At 40.4% G+C, this 18540-nt stretch overlaps 1 protein-coding gene across 1 annotated transcript in view; it reads left to right on the forward strand.

Annotated features, from left to right (window-relative positions):
* LOC124712253 overlaps positions 1 to 18540 on the forward strand; it is a 113146-nt gene that overhangs the window by 89366 nt on the left and 5240 nt on the right. Inside the window, exons 7-10 of the mRNA XM_047242548.1 lie at positions 2574 to 2641; positions 2906 to 2983; positions 7167 to 7460; positions 8624 to 8941. Coding sequence (XP_047098504.1) covers positions 2574 to 2641; positions 2906 to 2983; positions 7167 to 7460; positions 8624 to 8941 — 758 coding nt within the window. The remainder of the gene's footprint in view (positions 1 to 2573; positions 2642 to 2905; positions 2984 to 7166; positions 7461 to 8623; positions 8942 to 18540) is intronic.

Raw genomic sequence — 18540 nt, forward strand, 5'->3', positions numbered from 1 at the left:
GTGGACAGTACCTTCAAATTCCGACCAAAGATGCTCAATATCTTTGTGTCCCTCAGTGAATGCTTGGAGCTAACTATGAAGATATTCATTAATGACACTTTTATTTGCTTTCCCAAACAAGAAAACTCTACACTGTTTCTTTGGTATTTTTTCAGCTTCCACTGATATAGAAGCCACAACGACTTTATGGTCGCTAATACCTCCTTCTAGATTAACTTCCTCAAAAAGATCAGGTCTGTTTGTCACCAAGATATCTAATATATTCCCACCTCGAGTTGGTTTTCTAACCAATTGCTCGAGGTTGTATGTTGAGAGTGCCCCTAGAATAACCTCACACGAGTCTTTGCTACTGCCCCCTGTGATAAACATGTAATTTTCCCAGTCAGTGGATGCCAGATTAAAGTCTCCACCTATAACTAATGGATAATTTGGATATTTGTTTCCTATGTACTCAAGACTTCCCTGAAACGTTCTGCGATGTTTGTTACGGATGCTGGTTGTCTATAAAAACATCCTAATACAATGGTCAATCCTTGTCTGATTGACAGCTTTATCCAGACTATTTCACAGTCCGACTCAGTATTGATCTCAACTGCGTTTAAACAGCTTTTAGCTGAAATGAACACACCACCTCCCACAGCTTTAGTCCTATCCTTCCTAAACATTATTCAGTCTGAGTTCAAAATTTCACTGCCATTTATGTTTGGTTTCAACCAGCTTTCAGTGCCTAATACAATATTGGCATTGCTACAGTTTATTTTGGAGAGTAACTCAGCGATCTTGCTACAGGCACTTTGAAAATTTACTAACATGAGATTTAGCTTGTTTAAATCCTTTGGAATGATCTGTTTAGGTGAAATAACAATTTTTACAGTTGGCACACCCACATCAGTGTCATGAACTGGTAATTTTTCAGGCCAATGGTTTGTTTCCTGTGGGGAGGAACCTAATCTAAAAAAAAAAAAAAAACCCATGTGCACGCCACAAGTACTGTGCTACCCATGTAGCTGCTTCCTGTGTATAGTGCACCCCTGATCTATCAAGGGGCATCCTACAACCTTCCATCACATAGCGTAGGTCAAGGAATCTACAACCATTTTCATCACAGTCAATGTAGCCTCTGGTTTAGATTCTCCACTCAACTCCAAACCAGAGGACCCCGTTCCACCCTGGGTACGATGCTGCAGATCGTTGGCTTGGCTTCCACTCCTCGAGAGATGGAGGCCGCCTTCACCAACTTAGCCAGCTGTTGAAAGTACCCAAGGATTTCCTTGGAACCCTGACGACAGGCATCATTGGTGGCGACATGTGCAACAATCTGCAGCTGGCTGCACCCCGCATGCTTGATAGCTGCCGGAAGAGCCTCTTCCACATCCCGGACAAGGCCCCGCTGCAAGCACACTGAGTGAACGTTGGACTTCTTCCCCATCCTAGCCGCTATGTTCCTGAGGGACTCCATGACCCACCTAACATTGGAGCTCCCAATAACTAACAAACCCCTATCCCCACGTGCCTGTCCGGACCTTGCTGAAGGAGCGGCCACTATCCTGGCAAAAGGTACGTTCTGATACGGCTCAGCCCCCCCCCCCCCCCCTGCATCAGATAGCACACTGAATCTATTAGCAAAATGCATGGGATTTGGCAGGAGCTTGCGTCCCCCATGCAGCCTTTGCCTTGAGGCTCGAGACCTCGATGCAGTCTGCCACCCACATTGAGGTGAGAGTGGGTCAGCCGGCTCAGTCGTCGCACCTGAGGTCGGCTCAGTGACAGAGAGCTGTGACACCCCCCTCCCTCCCCTCCACATGTAGTTCAGCAGAGGCTGCCCCAGGCACCCCATCCCCACCGCACCTAAAGGTGGCTCTCTGGAGCTTGTTGACTGTGGCCAACAAAGCTTCCAGCTACGTTTGGGCTGTGGCCAACTCCTCCTGCATCCACACGCAACAGACACAGTCCCTACCCATCTAGCTAATAACTGATTTACTGTACAAAACGTTAGGAAGCCTACTGCCACACAAGCTACACTGTAGTTCAGAAAGGGCACTCAATAATGAAAAACAATAAAAATGCATGATAGAAGCTAGATCTAGTGCTTATTTTCCTGTGAGGGGCTATCTAGTGAACACTAAAGAATAAGACAGTGACCTACAGTAAACTGCTAGGGGCTATCTAGTGAATATTATTAACAAATTAAACAGTAACCTACACCTACTGATTATCCCTCATATATATAATGTAAACATCCTGCTTCTGAAACTGTGGTAATCTGTGTAAGGAGAGAAGCTTCCTTTACTTCCTGCAACTTCCTCTGTATATAAGGAAGAAAGAGAAAGTTTGTGAACAGTATAAAAATCACTATTGCATACTTACATATTACAAAAGCTATGCTTTATTTTCTGTTTCGCATAGTTTTATTTCCGCCAGGTATTTTTGCTATTACATTATCAGGCTGTTACTGCATAATTACAGTCAGATCATGTGTACTCTTTACCATAAAATTAATATGATATAGTATCCTTTGTGTGACAACAGTTTCGTTTTATTCTGTTGACTAATTACATTTATGTATCTTACAGTAACAGTGGTTATGTCTGCATGGTATTCTACAGGCGTGATGGCCATGTGATTGAGCTGCAACAAACCAGTAAGAATCTTGATATTCTATTAAAGCTCTTGTAATCTATGAGCTAATGCATTTTATATTTTTAGTGCTGGCCAAAGCTTTTGTGTGATAACTAAAAAACTGAGCAGAGAAATACAAAATTCATTTCTGAAGTTGAAATAACTGTAGGCTTCATATTGTTTTTAGAAAGAATGTTACATATGAATTATTATTTGTAGCTGAAATAGTTTTGTATAACAGTATCCCTAGAACTTATAAAATGAACAAGTAATTTTTCTTTCACAGCGCATCTTGTGCAAGCTCCAGAAGAAGCATGCAACCCAGCATATTTGAAGTCTGCACTTCCTCACACCACACTGATCAGTAAGTATGAAATAATTTTGTTTTTGCATTAGAAATGTTATAAATTTACCAATACCATTAATGTTAAACAATCTTAGATGAACATATAGGTACACAGAAAATCAAATTTGACTTGTATAGTGTAAGATCATTTTTTTCTAAATATCTAAATTGAATATGCATTTACGCACAGAAAAATAATATGTGTGACAGCTGAAATGGATTGACAATAATTTATTTGTTATTGACTTCAGTGCATAATTGAACAGGCTGATAGAGCATTGTTACACTCATTTTATAAGAATTTTGCAAAGTTGCATTAGTTGCCTGTGAATGGCGGAAAAGCTGTGCTTTTTGTGAGATTTTAACAAAAAGGATTTAACGTTTACAAGCTTTCGGAGCCAGTGGCTCCTCCTTCTGGTGGAAGAGTTGAAGGGGAAGGAAGGAGGGTGAAGGAAAAGGACTGGAGAGGTTTAGGGAAAGGGGTACAGAAAAGTCACCCAGAACCTTGGATCAGGAGAGACTTACAATATAGTATCGATAATTGATTAGCCCCCTTACCCTCACCTAATTTTTATTGGCTCCATGTTGGTTGCGAACTGGTGCTTTGGAATAATTTTCCTACCAATTTGTCATTGTTTTTTCTTGTGTTCTGTTGTTGACTGTCTGTTGTTCCTGGGCTCCACTGTTTCTCTCATTTCGCTCTGCAGCCTTGCATTTGGTTGCTGCAATATTTTACTGTCAGGTATCATATGTTTCGAAAATCTTATGTTACTTAAAGTTTGTTAAAATCTCGAGAGCCATATAAATCCACATGTATTAATTACATGAATTTATCATTTTAATGATTACTTGGACATACCAACAAAAATGGAAAGTATATTTTTAATCTAATCTACATTTTATTCATATCTGCACTTAGTCATCAATAAAATAGTGTTTTCTGTTATTGTGCCTTGAATAATTAACCTTCTTACCAGTCATTGGCAGAGAATGCACTAATTTATGATATACAGTGTATTGACGCTTTAATTATTTGGTGTGTAATACTCAAGTACTTGTTCCGTACTTATTGTGAGCACTTTTCATTTTGTGATTTATTGGAAGAATGTGCTTCCCATGGATATTCTGTAATATGTGCAAAGAATTGTGTATCCATGTTTTCACTCTTTGTCTCCGATGATGGCAGTTAGCCAAAACGCATAATCAAAATATTAAATAATAAACTGTGGCCAAGACAGAAAAAAAATGTGTGTGTGAATAATGAATAAACAAACCAGCTGAGCTGTACAGGCATGACTTACAACACACCCTCAAAGTTTCATTTTCATTGGTACGTAGGAAAATTTATGCATTGGTCAGATGTTCTTAAAAAATTCTTTTTAGAAGTAGGTGTCTTTATGTTTTTGCCACACTGCACCAATTTTTTAAAATAACATAATTAACTTTTTCCTGAGAAAAGGTGACATCATTGCGATATCTATATCTGCGTGATGTAAAATACACCTTAGATAGGGCTAAATAAGCAAAAAAAACCTGAAAGACTGTACTGGCAACACACATATGTTGTTACATATCACACACTGCAACAGAGCAGCTTAGGGCTCGTGCTGAACAGTCAGTTAGACCCTTCTTAAAACACTAATTTTTCACAATGTCACAGCAGGAAATTTTCTGACTCTTGTTTTTGTAGAGAGCATTCATCATTTATTTACATGTAAAACTCACTACAAATATGTGGAATAAATGTAGCATCATAAACCTGGAAATGGATAACTCCACCATGGACCAAGGCATAAAATATCAATGTAATCAACTAAATAGTAAGCTACCAATTGGGGATGAACCACAGCTATTTAAAGTAACTGAGGATATAGCAGCTCTTTTAAAAGTAATACAATAGATTCGTTTCTGATTTAAGTTTAGCTGGTGTAAGCATGATTAACATTAAGCAATATAGTGATAATTTCACTGTTAATACAGTATACAGATTAAGATTTTACAATTTGCTTGTCTTTTGTTAATAGATACTTTGGTTCACTCCACTTCTTTGATGGTTCTCCTCCTTAATGGAATCGACAAAACACAATTAATGAAGAACTCCAGTAATAGTGGATCCATGCATAATGTGAATAGCAAACAAAACACAGTCCAAGGCATTGCACAGTTGCGGCACACAAAGATCACTATTTAATGCTGGCATCAACGAAGAATTGGAGGCCTAGCAAACCCTTTATTGACCCAGGTGGCCAGACAGTGACCTTATGCCAGGCCAACTTGATATATATATCATAGCAGTTACACTGATTAGTGAGGTGTTTTTCTTAAATTGAGTACCCCATGGAATCGTCTGCTATTGCCTGTTTCCTCTTTTTAAAAATCTCCAGTGGTCGTTTCTGTCCTTCCCATCTGTTTAGGTATGTTTCTTTTCTGTCTTTTACATTTTTCAATTTGTCTCTTTTTGCCTAAGGTTTTATTTCACATGTCCACTTTCTGTTTTTTCTTACTTTTTCTGTATCAGTGTTCATTCTCCAGCCTGTACTTTCCATGTGTCCTCTGTGACAATGTTAACATTTTGGGTGCCCATATTTCACACAAAAATGCAAAATGTAAGCTATCACAATGAGAGCTGTTCAGATTTTCTTCTTTATTACACCATGACCCGATGCATTCTCTTGACAGTCCCAATATTTCACCTCCATCTTTGAAGGCTAAATAAGCAAAAAAAACCTGAAAGGCTGTACTGGCAACACACATATGTTGTTACATATCACACACTGCAACAGAGCAGCTTAGGGCTCGTGCTGAACAGATTAAGATTTTACAATTTGCTTGTCTTTTGTTAATAGATACTTTGGTTCACTCCACTTCTTTGATGGTTCTCCTCCTTAATGGAATCGACAAAACACAATTAATGAAGAACTCCAGTAATAGTGGATCCATGCATAATGTGAATAGCAAACAAAACACAGTCCAAGGCATTGCACAGTTGCGGCACACAAAGATCACTATTTAATGCTGGCATCAACGAAGAATTGGAGGCCTAGCAAACCCTTTATTGACCCAGGTGGCCAGACAGTGACCTTATGCCAGGCCAACTTGATATATATATCATAGCAGTTACACTGATTAGTGAGGTGTTTTTCTTAAATTGAGTACCCCATGGAATCGTCTGCTATTGCCTGTTTCCTCTTTTTAAAAATCTCCAGTGGTCGTTTCTGTCCTTCCCATCTGTTTAGGTATGTTTCTTTTCTGTCTTTTACATTTTTCAATTTGTCTCTTTTTGCCTAAGGTTTTATTTCACATGTCCACTTTCTGTTTTTTCTTACTTTTTCTGTATCAGTGTTCATTCTCCAGCCTGTACTTTCCATGTGTCCTCTGTGACAATGTTAACATTTTGGGTGCCCATATTTCACACAAAAATGCAAAATGTAAGCTATCACAATGAGAGCTGTTCAGATTTTCTTCTTTATTACACCATGACCCGATGCATTCTCTTGACAGTCCCAATATTTCACCTCCATCTTTGAAGGTTGCGAAGTTGTTAAGAGACAATAACTACCCAAATTTAAGAAAAGCAAGTGACATTTCATCTTTGGAGGGATGTAGACAGCAGCGAAAACTGACTTTTGTCAGTTGCAGGCCATTGTGTCTACTAGTTATACATACAGAGTCTACTGGTTGTATAATGAAATACCACTTGAAATAGCTCTTGTCTGATGGAGACAAAATTTTGGGATTTTTAAGAGATTCCATGAAACAATGGCACAGTAGCATGGAAAATTGTTATAAGCTTTCCAGATTTTCTATTTTGCTGACACCTCATAGTTGATTCCCTTCTCATTGTGTCCCACTGCACAATTGGTGGCCATGGTGGTCTAGCAGGAGGCATGTGCCTGGAAACTAAAGAGTTGAAGGATCAAAACCCGGTCAGACTATGGATTTTTTCAGTCTGCCTTTAACCTAGTGTTCACCTACACAAAATTATGATTTATTACTTTTTTTTATCCATGGTTGAGGGCTATGGGATGAATTTTAGAAACTCCCATTTCCTCCCTTTCTTTTCAGTCGAATTACAGACTACAAAAGCATCTACTAGCAGATGCTTGGAATGCAGGAAGTTTTTTGCTGTTGTTATTTCATTAGTATCTTTTTAAACTACTATTTTCTTTGTAGATAACACATAATCTGTATACCATTCCAGCTGTTTCCCTGCGTCCACGTAAGTGCCCTTTCGATGGTCGTTACAATATCATCGGTGGTGGCACCAGCACCAAAAGTGACAGCGACACGGCACAGCATGGACTGCTGCGGAGCAGGCGACAGGAGGGCAGTGCCGGAGCTGTTGGTGGGAACAGTGCAGATCCAGGGACAGGAATGGGTACGGGAGCCTCTGATTGCACTGACCACAACCTGGCATCACTCGACATCGGCTGTTCGTCTGGCGACACTATGCGCTTTTACCCAGCTTGTGGAGAACATCCAGAGCACAGTTTAGGTAAACAAATGATACTCTCCATGTTAATAATAGTGTTGAATGTAGTACAGTTAAAGTAATGTTAAACTCATATGGAGATTTTTACAAAGCATTTGTCTCAAGCTGAAGAGAAGGTAATGTCGTATGTTAGTAATCTAGTTAGTGTGTTGGCATACTATAGAATGAAGTTACAATATGACTAATGTGTAACTTGAACTTTTTTTTCCAAATTTTGGACAGTGTTCCTTGCAGTGAGTTTTTGAGCTCTTAACACACACAGCAGGCTTCAACCAGCTCCTAACTCTTTATATGTTTAATTACTTGTCCAACATGCAAACTGAAGCAAAAAAATATTAAGACAAAATTAAGGATGGGAAAATTGTTTTAGATGTTTTCCTACTCCCACCCTCCCTATCTTGAGAATTATTCCTGCTTATCTGCCTTCTTAACTCACTCTGAAAGTTGTCTTTTGTAGCATTCTTCTCATCTCTTGTAGACTACTGTTGATTTGCTTTTCGTTTCACTCCTCTAGGCTATATTTCTGTGTGACATCTTTTATAGTTTTCAATTAGATTCCTTTCTTTATGTTTTCTTCTGACATGTGAAGGATTAATTTTTAATGTTGTTATATGCAACTAAAAGTGTTCCATCCCTCAGCTACCCAAGCATGGCTCACAATCTGTACTCAGTTTTACTACAGCCAGCATTTTGTCTCTATCTTTCAAACTTCTCAGACGTTCTCCTAGTACCTGTGCACTAGGAATATTATTTTGTAGTCGATGCTATTTATCTGTGCTATGCCTGTTTTCCTGTCACTGAGACACAGAGCACTGTGCAAACCATAAAATGTATGCAGACATCATTTTTTATTTTATTTTTAAGTAAATCTGCTGTATTAAGTACAATAATACAAATTTAAAATAATTTTCACAGAAAAAAATCTGTAAGGTTTTAAACTGCGAAAAAACAATGCATTTTATATAACTTTTTTTCAATTTTTTATTACAAGCAATGAACATTTTAGCATAAGATGGTTTTCTGAGATTGTGCATAATATTAGTAAAAATCATCGATTAAAATTGAATATTTTTGTGATAATTTTTTGTTCTATAAGAATAACCAGTTAACGTATTATTGAAAGAATTTTTATTCTATGTAGTGAATTATAACATTCATTTCAACAGAGTATCTGTGCCATGGAAGCTGGGAGGACAATGGAACAAACTACCTGATTGTGTCTCCAAAAAGTCGCAAATCTGGAGGAGCACACCACTACTGTTTCATCTACACAAAAGCTGGTGGGGCAGGGACACCATCAGACTTCACATCAAGTGGAACCACTGGTTCTGATTTTTCTGGGAAAAGAAGGCGTGGTGGTGGAGTAAGCAGCAGCACATCTGCAAGTGAGATGAGGTTGATGCTGTCCTCTGTCACAGACTATTGCCGAAGAAATGTAGTACCTGGTGTCACGGGAGAGAGTTTCTACAATCTCACAATGACAGGTACAGCTATCAATTCACTGCATGAATTCTTCATTCTTTGCTGTTCTTTTTTCTATCACTGCATTCAGATATAATAAGACAGTACAATGGTAATGTCAAAACCCAGTGTTTGATCCCCATCTGAAGAAAACATATTCCAGGGGGATTGTAGCTTCTTTGAATGTCCAAGGGCGTTCTGGTTTGCTACTGACCGAGGTAAAATTCTGTATCCACATGCTCCCATGCAGTGGTGTGACAGGTTTTAAAAACTTAACGCATTTGGCCATTGTCAGTTGCTGTGATCCACTATTGCCACCAGCACCAGAATCCAGATATCATTTAGTTTCCCAGCCTCGAATTAAAATTATTGGGGTTCAAATGGCTCTGAGCACTATGGGACTCAACATCTTAGGTCATAAGTCCCCTAGAACTTAGAACTACGTAAACCTAACTAACCTAAGAACATCACACACACCCATGCCCGAGGCAGGATTCGAACCTGCGACCGTAGCAGCCCCGCGGTTCCGGACTGCAGCGCCAGAACCGCACAGCCACCGCGGCCGGCTATTGGGGTGTTTGGCAATTTGTATCACCTCCCTGTATGGCCTTTCATAATATCTGCTTGTGGCTGCCTGTAGCTGAGTCTTAGAAATTCAAATCCAATTGTCTACTGGCTGCAAAGCATGTTCCTCAACAGCTGATCTGTCTGTTTCTCCCCACTACAGTTACCCTTATGGTCTTTTAGTTGTCTTTTGACAGTTCTGTTACTAGTACCCTCACACATGTGCCCACCACTACACAGTAGCTTGTAAATTTCTATTTTCCCAGCAGCTTGTGAGCATCCTTGCCCAACTTTAGTGTTCTTGTATCTTCTGGGTGGGTTCATAGAGCATGGATATTTTGTTTTGTCAAACTATTTCCTATGTAGTCACCTAAAGTTGCTCCTGTGCAGTCAGTTATGTATTTAATTCACCACCGTGGCTGAGGTTGCTAACATACTTTTGTGTGGTGGCACATATCCTGCAAGTAATTGGTTCAGGTCCTTGTGGTGGAAGAAATTTGTACTGCTAGTATTTGACTGGCAGGGGGAGGAAAGATGGCAACATTAAGTTTAGATGTGGTGCCAACATCCTGGTTTAAATATCAAACCTCTCCGTAGTCTCTCATGAAATGAGGGCTTGTGACACTATTGATACTGATCCGTCCATCAGATGGGGATGATAAGCTCAGCGGTCCTCTTGATACTCTTCAAGAGGAGTAAGATATGTGCTGGCGCCAGGTTTCACCTTCTCCCGTCTCTCATCATCTCCAACACGAGCATGACACTACACACAAATACTCATTGTAGTCACCTACACATAACATATACACATACGCACATAGATTTCTTATTTCGTGATGGAAACATGTCTGTGGGTGTGAAGGATAGGGAAAAACATTTCCAATTAGGTGGCTGAACCTGCCATTCAGTGCTTCGCAGCCATTCATGCCATTACTTTATGTTACTTGTCTTTAATGGATAACAGGGAAATCGTGGATTTTGCAGATGTCTGTACATCACTACGATCTTTTCATGGCTGTCTTTATGTTCTTTTCATCTCAATGATCAAATACTCATTTTTCTGCAATGCATTGGTGAGATATTTCAATTTAATGTAGAGCAATTCCCGTTCATGTATGTTTTTCACTCTATGTGCTAACATTTTTATAACATCTCATTTTTGTCGAAGGCGGTGATTTGAATCCCAGTGTAGGTAATGGTCCGTGTGCATAGATTTTCAATATACTATGTGGCCCAAGCTACCATCTTCTTTCTAGCACATCCAGAAAATGTAATCTACCATCTACCTCCATCTCCAAAGCGAAAGGAATCTTCGGATTAACTCCACTGGGATGTTCATAAAAACAACTTAGTTCCTTTCTGCCATGTCTCCACAACTCATATGTATCAGCCATGTAACGACTGTTCCTGAAGCTTGTTCTTTGAATATTTCCATAAAGAAAATTGCTGTCACCAGACTTCTGAGGCTCCTCATAGTCACACCATCTGTTTTTTTGTAAAACTCATTGTTCCATAAGAAAGTGGCTGAGACACAATATTTAAGAAGTTCTGCAATATCTACAGAAAAAAAAACCAGATTCAGCTGTTCCAACACCTCACTAAGTGGAACCATGGTAAACAGTTATACCACATCAAAACTGACTAATATGTCGTCTGGCTGGAGCATTATGCCATTTAATTTACTGATGTTGTTGTTGTTGTTGTTGTGGTGGTCTTCAGTCCTGAGACTGGTTTGATGCAGCTCTCCATGCTACTCTATCCTGTGCAAGCTTCTTTATCTCCCAGTACCTACTGCAACATACATCCTTCTGAATCTGCTTAGTGTATTCATCTTTTGGTCTCCTTCTACGATTTTTACCCTCCACGCTGGCCTCCAATACTAAATTGGTGATCCCTCGATGTCTCAGAACATGTCCTACCAACCGATCCCTTCTTCTAGTCAAGTTGTGCCACAAACTTCTCTTCTCCCCAATCCTTTTCAATACTTCCTCATTAGTTATGTGATTTACCCATCTAATCTTTAGCATTCTTCTGTAGCACCACATTTCAAAAGCTTCTATTCTTTTCTTGTCCAAACTATTTATCATCCATGTTTCACTTCCATACATGGCTACACTCCATACAAATACTTTCAGAAATGACTTCCTGACACTTAAATCTATACTCAATGTTAACAAATTTCTCTTCCTCAGAAATGCTTTCCTTGCCATTGCCAGTCTACATTTTATATCCTCTCTACTTCGACCATCATCAGTTATTTTGCTCCCCAAATAGCAAAACACCTTTACTACTTTAAGTGTCTCATTTCCTAATCTAATTCCCGCAGCATCACCCGACTTAATTTGACTACATTCCATTATCCTCGTTTTGCTTTTGTTGATGTTCATCTTTTATGCTCCTTTCAAGACCTTGTCCATTTCGTTCAACTGCTCTTCCAAGTTCTTTGCTGTCTCTGACAGAATTCCAATGTCATCCGCAAACCTCAAAGTTTTTATGTCTTCTCCATGGATTTTAATACCTACTCCGAATTTTTCTTTTGATTCCTTCACTGCTTGCTCAGTATAGAGATTGAATAACATCGGGGAGAGGCTACACAACCCTGTCTCACTCCTTTCCCAACCACTGCTTCCCTTTGAAGTCCCTCGACTTATGACTGCCATCTGGTTTCTGTACAAATTGTAAATAGCTTTTCGCTCCCTGTATTTTACCCCTGCCACCTTCAGAATTTGAAAGAGAGTAGTCCAGTCAATATTGTCAAAAGCTTTCTCTAAGTCTACAAATGCTAGAAACGTAGGTTTGCCTTTCCTTAATCTAGCTTCTAAGATAAATCGTAGGGTCAGTGTTTCCTCATGTGTTCCGATATTTCTATGGAATCCAAACTGATCTTCCCCGAGGTCGGCTTCTACCAGTTTTTCCATTCGTCTGTAAAGAATTCGTGTTAGTAATTTGCAGCTGTGACTTGTTAAACTGATAGTTCGGTAATTTTCACATCTGTCAACACCTGCTTTCTTCGGGATTGGAATTATCACATTCTTCTTGAAGTCTGAGGGTATTTCGCCTGTATCATACATCTTGCTCACCAGATGGTAGAGTTTTGTCAGGACTGGCTCTCCCAAGGCCGTCTGTAGTTCTAATGGAATGTTGTCTGCTCCCGGGGCCTTGTTTCGACTCAGGTCTTTCAGTGCTCTGTCAAACTCTTCACGCAGTATCATATCTCCCATTTCATCTTCATCTACATGCTCTTCCATTTCCATAATATTGTCCTAAAGTACATCGCTCTTGTATAGACCCTCTATATACTCCTTCCACCTTTCTGCTCTCCCTTCTTTGCTTAGAACTGGGTTTCCATCTGAGCTCTTGATATTCATACAAGTGTTTCTCTTTTCTCCAAAGGTCTCTTTAATTTTCCTATAGGCAGTATCTATCTTACCCCTAGTGAGATAAGCTGATAAAACTTGGCATATTCTTGAGGTGGTTGTAACAATGTAGCCAAGCACTTAGCAAACAACTAGGTGGGTGAACCAATGACAACTACTATAGCTATCACAAGGGAGTGCTCCAATAAGACATGTCGAGACCTACCCTGAATTTTTTTTACTCAGGAAGAAGACAAAGAAAGAAATGCACTGCCAAAATTTTAACTACTAAGAGGCACTGCAAGTATTTTGTAAAAAATCTTGAAGCTACACATTTTTGCCGGACGAAAAACAGAGTCTAACAGTGGTTTGTACAGCCCTGCCCACCCAGTGTGTGACTCAGCGAATCACTCAAGAAGTGCCGCCTAGCGGAATTATCTGAAGTTCACAGATATCAATTTTAAGCACCTAAAGACTGGTTTACAATGGAACAAACGGAAGCAAACACGTGCCAATGAGCATTTTCAGAAAATTCACTACCATTTGGTTGTTTATGGGTAGTCTCATTTATACTAGAGGGAATGGAAGAGAACACAAGGTAACGAACATTACCTATGAACACTGTGTTATTAGCTTTTAGAGGTAATATTTGGCATACAGGATACAACTCTGTTTTGTTAGAGCCACAATGCAAAACTTTGCTATTCAGTGAGGATTATTTTGCATGGTGAGCACACTGTTCTTGACGGAGTATGCAAAATGACCAACAGATGGATGAATTTAAGTGTCTCGATTTGTATGGAAGTGTGAAATGCGTGGTGATCGTGCACTTTACATGGAATTGCATCTCCATCTCTCCTTAGCACTGGTCCAAAATTTTCCTTGTATGTTGGCTGCCATTTTTCCCGGATTCTCATTACCATTAAGGGGAAATTTATAAACAGAACACTAATTACCAAAGTCAAGCATCATTTCAAGAGGTGACACAGCTAGCGTTTCCACTATGTGTGTAGGGTTTAATGGCCATATTTGTTTTTTTTTTTTTTTTTTTTTTCCCCATAAAACAAAAGTGAAAACTGGTCTAGTGGCAAAGCATGAACTTTGTGATCCAGAGAGTGTGGGATCAAATCATGGTTAGACCACAACTTTTTCACTATGATTTTTAACTGAGTATTCGCTTCTCACAGATGTTGGAGTGGCCACGAAAGACATGTTGATTTGGCATATCACAGTTCAGTTCTTGCACATATATTCTGATACAAAGTGGCTAGCAGAGAAAATAAAAATCATGGCAGTGTTTGATGTCACAGATGACTTCCATCAATGACGACTTGTATTTTGTTGAAATGGAATGCATTTTGCAGTACTACATTTTATAACGATTCCTGTAGGCCACTCCTTATAATAATGTTTGAATGTTGGACATTTGACTATCAGTGAAATAGTTTGTTTATTCCCTGTAGTTGTCACAAAAATTTGCAGTAACCACTAGTTTTATTTAGACAGAATTGGGATGGTGTCAGAAATGGCCCTGGCCATTGTTCTGCATATTGCTGTGCTTACCAGACATACTTGATGAGATTCATGAAGTGTGGCAAAGAAAACTGGTAATGCACAAATGACTGGAACTTAAGAATACTGTTCCGCTGATAAACCTGAAATGAGAGAGGTATCAGAAATTAGGTTGTCTGATAATTTCCTAAAACATGCTTTCCACTGTCGAAAGAATTCTTTATCGAGAGGTTGAATCGCACTAGCAGTTCCAGGCATAATCCACATTACGTCTACTGATTTTTCGTCGTCCTCCACAAAAACAGAGGCATGGTTATGTCCAGACCATGAATCCAACAAAAGCAATGAATTCGTTTCTGCAGCTGGTAGCAATATTTTTCGAACGAAATGTTGAAAATTATTCAATCCAATTTTTCCAGATTTTGATACGTCGATTACAAGGCCTTTCTTACTGCTTTGTTCAATTAAGGAGTTTTTTTTATTAAACATGTAACAGTTTCAAGAACCTTCTTTACACAGTCCTTATTCAACTTCGTATATTGCTGCAGATCTAGTAAGTTGGTAATGTTATTGTGATAGTCAGCCACATTCATAACTACTGCCGCATCACCATTATCCATGGGGAAAATGAATCCATAACATTTTATCAGTCAATTAAGTAGAATAGTGGTCCAGCCAGAATGCACATTTGTCACTTTGGATGTGATATTACTGTTCACCATGGATTTTCTCCTGCCGATATTGCAGAATGTTTTAAATATTGTCTCACAACTAGTTTCTTATGGAACAATGAGTTTTAACAAACAGATGGATAGTGTAGTAATGGGGAGCTCCCTAAGCTGAGTGATGGAAATTTTCTTTATAAAAAACATCTGGAGGACAAGTATTGCGAAATGTCAACAAACATTACATCCATTACATGGATAATATATTTGTGTTGTGGAGACATGGCAGAGAGGAAGTAGGTCGTTTCCAAGAACTTCCCAATAGAATTAAATCTTAAGATTCAGTTCTCTTTGGAGGAAGATGGCCAATTACATTTTATGGATGTGCTGGTCTCCAAGAAGATGGTAGCTTGGGCCTCATGTTATATCCAAAACCCAACACACATGAACCGTTATCTACACTGGGATTGAAATCACCACCCCCAACAAAAGAAAGATGTGAGGAACAACAGGGAATGTAGTTGCTCAATGCAGAATTGAAATATCTCACCAATGCAGTGCAGACGAATGTCTGAGATAAATGGCAACTGACTTACAGGTTTCTGCAAAATCCTGTTTTCCTTCCACCTGTTAAAGACATAACTGATACTATAGGAAACAGCTGGACAACATGTAATATCATTGCAATCTACAAACCCACCTAGAAGATACAGGAACACCAGATCTGCCAAGGGTGCTCAAAGTTCACTGGAAAAAGGAGAAGTTTGCAAGGTACTGCGTAGTTGAAAAATGACTAGAAGAGCACAAGGGCAAGTGTAGTAATGGAGAAACAGACAGATCAGCTGTTGGGGAACATGTGCAGCCAAGAGACCATTGGATTCAATTTGATAAGACTCAGATAGTGGCAGGTGCAAGTGGACACTATGTATACGTGGGGGTTATACAGGTTCCTAAGAACCCCAATAATTTTAATCGGTAAGAGGAGGGTGTGAACCTGAAGGAATTTGGATTCTGGGGCTGATGAAGATGTGTACCACTCTTCTACTATGGAATGATTGCAATAATGAACTACAGCAATTGACACTTACCAATTATGTAAGTATTTTCAAAACAGGATGTTATGCCTCTACATGGGAGCACAAGGACTTTTTTTTTCAGTCGCCAGTGCATTGGACATTCGCAAAAGCTACAGCCTCTCCTGAAGATGTCATTTGCAGACGGGTACAAAACTGTGTGTTTCAATGTGATATTCATTTGACCATGGCATAATGGCCTGGACATTTCCAGTCATAAAAGTTCACATTTTACAATAACTTCTCATAAATGTGCAGACCACTTCTTAAAAGAATCAGTCTGTCTGAGATCCACTACTGTATGCAAGAAAGGAAAACATCATTTGAAAAAACTGGAATCAATTTCATTTTCCAAAAAGGATGGCCAATGTTTCCTTGAATGCAAAACAGTTTAACAATAACTAGTGAATACTGTGCAAGACTCTTGGAGTAGATGTGTGGAAAAGATACATGAGAGGAACCCCGTACTGCATAAAAAGGACACTGCATCATGTCACTACGTGTTTTGATAATGGGAAAACTGAGTAGACTGGAGTGTAACACTTTGTCAATTATTGCCACATGTAATGAAATTTGTGGTGAAAAACATTTTCATTCCAATTGAGATAATATGGCACTATATGTATTTCGCTGACCACCTGGGTTCATACTTTGGGGATGGAATCTAGTCGTTGGGAATGTGGTGGAGAAAGTGCTTTGATCCTAAATGAAAATATGTAAATAAAGTATTTATTCATTAAAAGTGAGAAGTAAAATATATACTAAAGTTGATAATAGCACATATTGCTGATGTCTTTTAAAATACACTCCTGGAAATGGAAAAAAGAACACATTGACACCGGTGTGTCAGACCCACCATACTTGCTCCGGACACTGCGAGAGGGCTGTGCAAGCAATGATCACACGCACGGCACAGCGGACACACCAGGAACCGCAGTGTTGGCCGTCGAATGGCGCTAGCTGCGCAGCATTTGTGCACCGCCGCCGTCAGTGTCAGCCAGTTTGCCGTGGCATACGGAGCTCCATCGCAGTCTTTAACACTGGTAGCATGCCGCGACAGCGTGGACGTGAACCGTATGTGCAGTTGACGGACTTTGAGCGAGGGCGTATAGTGGGCATGCGGGAGGCCGGGTGGACGTACCGCCGAATTGCTTAACACGTGGGGCGTGAGGTCTCCACAGTACATCGATGTTGTCGCCAGTGGTCGGCGGAAGGTGCACGTGCCCGTCGACCTGGGACCGGACCGCAGCGACGCACGGATGCACGCCAAGACCGTAGGATCCTACGCAGTGCCGTAGGGGACCGCACCGCCACTTCCCAGCAAATTAGGGACACTGTTGCTCCTGGGGTATCGGCGGGGACCATTCGCAACCGTCTCCATGAAGCTGGGCTACGGTCCCGCACACCGTTAGGCCGTCTTCCGCTCACGCCCCAACATCGTGCAGCCCGCCTCCAGTGGTGTCGCGACAGGCGTGAATGGAGGGACGAATGGAGACGTGTCGTCTTCAGCGATGAGAGTCGCTTCTGCCTTGGTGCCAATGATGGTCGTATGCGTGTTTGGCGCCATGCAGGTGAGCGCCACAATCAGGACTGCATACGACCGAGGCACACAGGGCCAACACCCGGCATCATGGTGTGGGGAGCGATCTCCTACACTGGCCGTACACCACTGGTGATCGTCGAGGGGACACTGAATAGTGCACGGTACATCCAAACCGTCATCGAACCCATCGTTCTACCATTCCTAGACCGGCAAGGGAACTTGCTGTTCCAACAGGACAATGCACGTCCGCATGTATCCCGTGCCACCCAACGTGCTCTAGAAGGTGTAAGTCAACTACTCTGGCCAGCAAGATCTCCGGATCTGTCCCCCATTGAGCATGTTTGGGACTGGATGAAGCGTCGTCTCACGCGGTCTGCACGTCCAGCACGAACGCTGGTCCAACTGAGGCGCCAGGTGGAAATGGCATGGCAAGCCGTTCCACAGGACTACATCCAGCATCTGTACGATCGTCTCCATGGGAGAATAGCAGCGTGCATTGCTGCGAAAGGTGGATATACACTGTACTAGTGCCGACATTGTGCATGCTCTGTTGCCTGTGTCTATGTGCCTGTGGTTCTGTCAGTGTGATCATGTGATGTATCTGACCCCAGGAATGTGTCAATAAAGTTTCCCCTTCCTGGGACAATGAATTCACGGTGTTCTTATTTCAATTTCCAGGAGTGTATATTGAATTACTTAGATTCATTTGCCAACATAATTTGCTGCTCCTATAATTATCTATATTTCAAGCACTGAAGATTCCTGTTAGTTGCATAACGCATACCAAATCATATTGCATATGGGTCTCTGCTTTGTTACACATGCAGATGATGGCTGTAGTTCCATGATAAATGTCACTGTGATTATGTAGATTTTAAACTAGCTACTGGAGCTGGAGATAAACAGCAG

This window comes from Schistocerca piceifrons, chromosome 8 (assembly GCF_021461385.2).
Source record: "Schistocerca piceifrons isolate TAMUIC-IGC-003096 chromosome 8, iqSchPice1.1, whole genome shotgun sequence".
Classification (NCBI taxonomy): Eukaryota; Metazoa; Arthropoda; class Insecta; order Orthoptera; family Acrididae; genus Schistocerca; species Schistocerca piceifrons.